Source organism: Macaca nemestrina, chromosome 1 (genome assembly GCF_043159975.1).
Source record: "Macaca nemestrina isolate mMacNem1 chromosome 1, mMacNem.hap1, whole genome shotgun sequence".
Classification (NCBI taxonomy): Eukaryota; Metazoa; Chordata; class Mammalia; order Primates; family Cercopithecidae; genus Macaca; species Macaca nemestrina.
Genome location: NC_092125.1, coordinates 107,181,909 through 107,188,720, shown reverse-complemented (window position 1 = coordinate 107,188,720; position 6,812 = coordinate 107,181,909). Strand labels below are relative to the sequence as shown.

The 6,812-nt window shown below is 40.5% G+C and overlaps 1 protein-coding gene across 1 annotated transcript; it reads right to left on the bottom strand.

Annotated features, from left to right (window-relative positions):
• Positions 1-3,788: 3,788 nt before the first annotated feature.
• On the bottom strand, positions 3,789-4,079 carry LOC139355978 (late cornified envelope protein 2A-like). The gene has a single exon (XM_071068710.1). It carries the CDS (start codon positions 4,077-4,079, stop codon positions 3,789-3,791), a length of 291 nt encoding a protein of 96 aa, XP_070924811.1.
• Between the last annotated feature and the right edge of the window lie 2,733 nt (positions 4,080-6,812).

Genomic DNA, 6,812 nt, shown 5'->3' with positions numbered 1-6,812 from the left:
AGGAGCAGATAGCTGTATCACACACAGAGTCACTCTGTTATCAGAATCTCAGTCCAATCTGGGTCTGGAATTTTCTCTACATAGACTCTTCTCAGTTTGACACTAGGGAAAGCTGTCTTTATTTCCCTGTTGGTACTTGAGCCATTTCCCCAACATTTTCCTGAGTCATAGGCCCTCTGATGGCCAGAGGATTAAGCTTGGAAAGGAAGCAGATATTCTGGTTGGATCTTGAGGGCTGTGGGTGTTCTAAAAATGTATTCTCAGCTCTCACCTGTTATTGGACTCTGGCAAGCAAGAAAAGCAACAAGGGTGATGACCTTCAGCTATGGCCTCCTGTGGTGGGTATGATTGTTGAGTAAGTCCAAATGGAAACAAGACATTGGTTCAGCTTCCTAGTCTAGACTTTCTGGCAACCCAGATTCGCTTTTCACAGCAAAACACCAGCAGCAAGAACAACAAATAATTATACAGGCTTCATTTTAGGACAGTCTCTGCTGTTAGCATGTTACATATATTAACCCATTTAACTCACAACAACTCTTCAAGGAAGACATTATTATTATCTTTTCCATTTTACAGATGAGTAATCTCAGGCTCAGAGAGGTTCACACAGCTACTAAGTGGCAGGACTGGAATTCAAACCCAAGAAGTTCAAAGTCTATGCTCTTAACCACCAGGTAATAGGCCAGACTAGACAGAGACACATAGGCATCTGGATGAACTCATTTTACTGGTAATTTCAATCTGGTCTTGTGTAAATATATATTCAACAGAGATTGAGAAGAGAGATTGAGCTCTGTAATAGGAGAAGGTTTAAGCAAAAAGATGTATCACCAGTTGGCAAAATAAAATTCTACAGTTAACTGGATTTACTCTATAGGCATATTTCAAAGACACTGTGGGTTCAGTTCCAGACCACCGCAATAAAGCAAATACTGCAATAAACCAAGTCAAATGAATTTTTTGGCTTCTCAGTGCATGTGAAAGTTATGTTCACACTATGCTACAGTCTATTAAGTGTGCAATAGCATTACATTTAAGAAATAATGTGGATATCTTAATTAAAAATACTTCATTTCTAAAAAACCACTATAACGTGAGCCTTCAGTGAGTTATAATATTTTTGCTGATGAAGAGTCTTGTCTTGATGTTGATGGCTTCTGACTGATCAGGGTGGTGGCTGCCAAAGGTGGGGTGGTTGTGACAATTTTCTAAAATAAGACAACAATGACATTTGCTGCATTGATTGACTCTTCTTTCACAAAAGATTTCTCTGTAGCATGTGATGCTGTTTGATAACATTTTACTTACAGTGGAACTTCTTTCAAAATTTGGGTCAAACCTCTCAAACCTTGCTGCTGCTTTATCACAAAGTTCATGTAATATTTTAAATCCTTTGTTGTCATTCAGTAATGTTCACAGTATCTTCACCAGGAGTAGATTCCATGTCAAGAAACCACTTTATTTGTTCATCCATAAGAAGCAACTCCACATCCATTCAAGTTTTGTCATAAGATTGCAGCAATTCAGTCCCATCTTCTGACTCCACGGATTGTTTTTCTCTTCCTATTTCCATCATGTATACAGTTACTTTCTCCACTGAAGTCTTGAATCCCTCAAAGTTATCCATGAGGGTTGGAATCAACTTCTTCCAAACTCTTGTTCATGTTGTTATTTTGACATTGTCCTATGAATCATGAATTTTCTTAATGGTATCTAGAATGGAGCATCCTTTCTAGAAGGTTTTCAATTGATTTAGCTCAGACCCATCAGATAAATCGCTGTCTATGGTAGCTATAGCCTTACAAAATATGTTTCTTATGTAATAATGATGCTTAAAAACTGAAATTACTTCTTGATTCATGGACTTCATAACAGTTGTTCTCTTAGCAGGCATTAAAACAAGATTAATCTTGTACATCTCTATCAGAGCTCTTTGGTGAATAAGTGCATTGTGAATGAGCAGTAATATTTTGAAAGGTATTCTTTGTTCTGAGCAGTAGGCCTCAAAAGTGGGCTTAAAATATTTGGTAAACCATGCTGTAAACACATGTGCTGCCATCCAGGCTTTGTTGTTCCATTTTATAGAGCACAGATATATTAGATTTAGCATAATTCTTAAGGGCCCCAGAATTTTAGGAATTAAAAATGAGCATTGACTTAGACTTAATGTCAACAGCTGCATTAGTTCCTACCACAAGAGTCAGCCTTTCTTTGAGACTTAGCATTGATTTCTCCTCTCTAGCTATCAACGTCCTAGATGGCATCTTCTTCCAATATAAGGCTGTTTCATCTACATTAAAAATCTGTTGCTTAGTGTATCAATTATCTTAGTTACATCTTCTGGATCACTTGCTGCAGCTTCTGCATCAGCCCTTGCTGCTTCACCTTGCACTTTAGGTTTTGAAGATGGCTTCTTTCTTTAAACGTCATGAACCAACCTCTGTTAGCTTCCAACTTTTCTTCTGCAGCTTCCTCACATTTCTCAGCCATCATGGAATTGAAGAGAGTTAGGGCTTTGCTCTGGAATAGGTTTTGGCTTAAAGAAATCTTGTGGCTGCTTTGATCTATTATCCAGACCACGAGTTATTTATTTATTTATTTATTTATTTATTTATTTATTTATTACCATATCAGCAATAAGGCAGTTTTGCTTTCTTACACTTATGTATTCACTGGAGTAGCACTTTTAATTTCCTACAAGAACTTTTCCTTTGCAATCACAACTTGGCTAACTGTTTGGACCAAAAGGCATAGCTTGACTTTCCACATGCCTTTCTCATTAAGCTTAATTATTTCTAGCTTTTATTTAATATGAGAGATTTGTGACTCTTCATTTCACTTGAATGCCTAGAGACCATTGTAGGGTTATAAACTAGCCTGATTTCAATACTGTTATGTCTCAAGGAATAGGAATACCCCAGGAGACAGAGAGACAGGAGAATGGCCAATAGGTTGGGCAGTCAGAACCCACACAACACTTACTGATTAGGATTGCTGTATTACATGAATGCAGTTCATAGTGCTCCCAAAACAATTGCAGTCATTGCTTCAAAGGTCACTGATCACAGATCGCCACGACACATATAATAATAATGAAAACGTTGAAATATATTGAGAACTTCCAAAATGTGACAAAACGGCACAAAGACCACATGCTCCTAGAGAAATGGCACCGACAGACTTGCTGGATGCAGGGTTTCTGCAGATCTCAATAGTAAAAAAAGCAGTATCTGTGACAAACACTAAAGCTATTTGCAATGACAGGTATGTCTATACTTAGAAGACTGATTATGAAGCTACACTGCCATCAAATAGCATATTTTTACTTTTTCTCTGCTTTCCATTTCTTCTGTTACGTAAGCTCATTCCTCCAAACAAGCTCTGCCGAGTACATATTCTTCAGTTTCACTACACTTCTGGTGATATTTTCTTATATTTTATATTAAACACACACACACACACACACACACACACCCTTGGGAAGCTGCCCAATTACCCACCCCTTAGTCAAGCTCTGCCTTGGCCTCAGGCTCTCTGAAGAAGGGCTCACTGATGATTCTGGTCTACACAGGGCTGAGAGAGTGACCAGGACATACTTTAAGTAGGAAACAGGAACTTTATTTTTGCAAAGAAAATGGAAGATAAACAGAATGTTCTATGTGTGGAAATGCCTGAGTTAGCTTTGAGATCTACCATCCCCAGGATGTCAAAATGAGGGAATGGAAGAATGAGAAGCAAATTGATGCTTTGGCCCATGTGTACTTCAGAGGTCCTCAGGACCCAAGTCACCAGCAGCTCCCAGAGCTGTGGCAGCAGCTGGAGCCCCGTGAAGGCTCACATTCACAGCAATTGGAGCTCTGGGGTCTGTGGCAGTGGGACCTGTGACACCTGTAGTGGCTCAGGCAGCAGCTACCACCTCCCGAGCTGCAGCAGCCCCCAGAGCTGGAACTGCAGCAGGAAGAAACTGGGCATAGTGCTGTGCACTGGGATGGACACTTTGGGGGGCATTTCAGAGTACACTTGGAAGGGCATTTGGCAGGGGGCTGACACTGCTGCTGGTTCTGCTGGCAGGACATCTGGGCAGGTGTTTAATCAACCTGGAAGAGCATAATGACATAGTATGGATTAGTTAAATCAAGGGGCATGTTTTTTTTTACCTCATCTAGAATCACTATGAAGGGCGATAGTAAATGATATTTAGAAAACATGAATAAGCATCCAGAGGAAACATATAAATCTTTCCTCTAATTAAAAGTACATAGATTTAAAATGCAGATATAGTAAACAACGTCTTATTCTCCTCTCTAAAAGGACACAAGGATTTCTCAGTCTTCATAGTCCTGCATGCAGTATTCAAAACTCTCTAAAGTGCCACCATATTATTATAAAAACAAGCTCCTAAAATAGATGAGGTTGGCACAACTGCCTTTCGGCCCAGGTCAGTTTCCAGAGTGGCAAAGTGCCACTGACATCTTAAACCACAGCACAATAGTTTTCGCTCCCTCTGAATTTTATTCCTGTTCAGTATCAAATACATAACTGTTTTTCCTAAGACTCTTTACTTCCTCCAATCTCTCTGTTCTTCTCCAACCCCTCTGGTCTCCCGGGTTCTCATTCATCCTGGTCACACACAGGAGCACAGACATGTCCCTAGGGAGTCAGAGCAGATGAGGTGCTGGAGCTGGGTATGTGTCTTTTATAGACCCAGGCTTGGCTCTAGTAAGAGCAGGAAGTGGCTCTTGCCCAACCAGGCACGTTCTGGGTGATTTGTGACGTTCTCTTCTCTCCTTGTCCTTGCAATTCAAGGAGGCCTTGGGAACTCCCAGGGCCCCTGTCTGGGGCTAGGGTCTAGATAGGCTTTATCCAGTTGCACCCCCTTCTAGGCTGGAACTCTGAAGAGTTAGGTTGGGATGCACAAGGAGCCAATGTCTGGATAAATATGCTATTTGTTCTTTGGGAAAAGTCAGGTTAAAGTCACAGGCTGTTTTATTTTTTATTTTTATTTTTCGTTGTGGAAACATTCCATTCTGATTTTCCCTACACTTGGGGTTTGCCTTTGAGGTCCTGCTTTAGGTACCAGCCATTCCTAGGCTGGTTGTTCTGGAGTTTTGAATTAGGAAGAACCCTCCCCACCCAGCCATCCTTCCTGGGACCTGTCCTTCAGGGTGGACTCTGGGTCTCCGCTTCTCCCTCAACTGTCCTCTGAAGAGCAGCTGTGCTGTTCTGATTTATTTCAGTTGTGAGGATAGTGATGATTGAGCCGATTTAATCAAAACAATTAACTCTTTCTTAATTTGGCAAGAGGAAGGCAGGTTATAGAGGTCAGGTCTCTGTAACTACACTCAGGGAACCTGGTGTCAATTCTAGCTCTAACTCATGACCTTTGAAATATCACTCATGTTTCCTAGGCATCTGTGTTCTTTTTAAAATGATCAATGAGTATCCTAATACTCATTGATTTGAACATTAAGAAATGAAAATATGTAGCATATGTTTGGTATGTAGAAGATGCTCAATAATGCAAGCTAAAATAAATGAACAGCGTCTAGGCCTTATGGGGGCTCTAGAGATGGTCACTTATGGTTGCTACTTTTAAGGAGCTTATTCCTAAACTCTAACAAGTGGCCTGAGAAGGGCTTGCCATGCTGGGGAGCTTCTAAACCTGGAGTCCAGTTATCCCTGGGAATGAGGAACGGGAGGTGACATTGACTGAGGGATTGAGTACAGCTTGACATTGAATAATCAAGGAAGAGTTTGGATTAGTCAGATTTTTTCGTTGATTGAAGCCTATCATTCTACCATTCATTGTTTAGGGAGCAGAATACAGCTGTGAACTAAATGGCAGTGGCCACTCCCTCAGTGAGGTTCCCAAATAAGGAGAAACGTATGACCTCTAAGTCTCTGTTAGAGGTGCTCCATTCTCAATTTATTTATTACCTATTTTCAGACAAGGTCCCTACCCTCCACAAGCTTTCAGGACAAATGTAAAATAGATCAAAAAATGAACAAAGTATTTGGTTAAATGGACATTCATTTAGCACACCAGATGAGGTCTGTGGACATCAGTCTGGAATTTGGGATTCGGAGGTGAATCAGACACAACCTCTGACCTTGAGAAGCTCACAGTCCATTAGAATCTCTGAAGCAGTTCTTTGCCTGAGAAAAGCCCATGAGGTCCAAAGCAGGTGGCTCTGAATCTCATCTCCTGAATCATTACTTTGCAATGAGATATGTGGGATACTTCGATTAGTCCAACTTTTTCTTTGGTGTTATCAGCCTGAGTTTCCTCATTCTCTGTGAAGAGATGTTTATAGCAACCATGATGGAGTGAGAGGCAGGATTGAAGTGTATGGGTATTTACATGTGGTGTGTGTGTGTGCATCCATGCATGTACACACACACACACACACACACACACACATACTTAATTGGCGGTAGGGTACAAAAGCACAAAAAAGCCAATTCCCCTGGTTTTTGGTGACTGGGGGACAGAGAAGCACTTCATTACACCCACTGGTGTCCAATTTTTTTTTTTAGTGTGCCTTCTCAATGTTCCATGAACGCAACGCGTATGAAACAGCATACTATTTCACAAAGTTGTCCCTACTCCATAAGATTTCTTACTAGTATTGTAAAACATTATAAGATATGTGTGTTTATCTCTACAATTCTGATCCTATCAGAATGTGAGAGCTGCTGAGTAAAGAAACCCTGTTCTCATTCTCTTGGGTCCCCGTAAAATACCCCACACATTTTGGTTGTTCAAATAAATAAATAATCATGTTAGATGTATGAATAAATAATGATTA

Bases quoted from the DNA above. Each gene is read 5' to 3' on its own strand.
- LOC139355978 (XM_071068710.1), bottom strand. From the start codon at position 4,079: ATGTCCTGCCAGCAGAACCAGCAGCAGTGTCAGCCCCCTGCCAAATGC.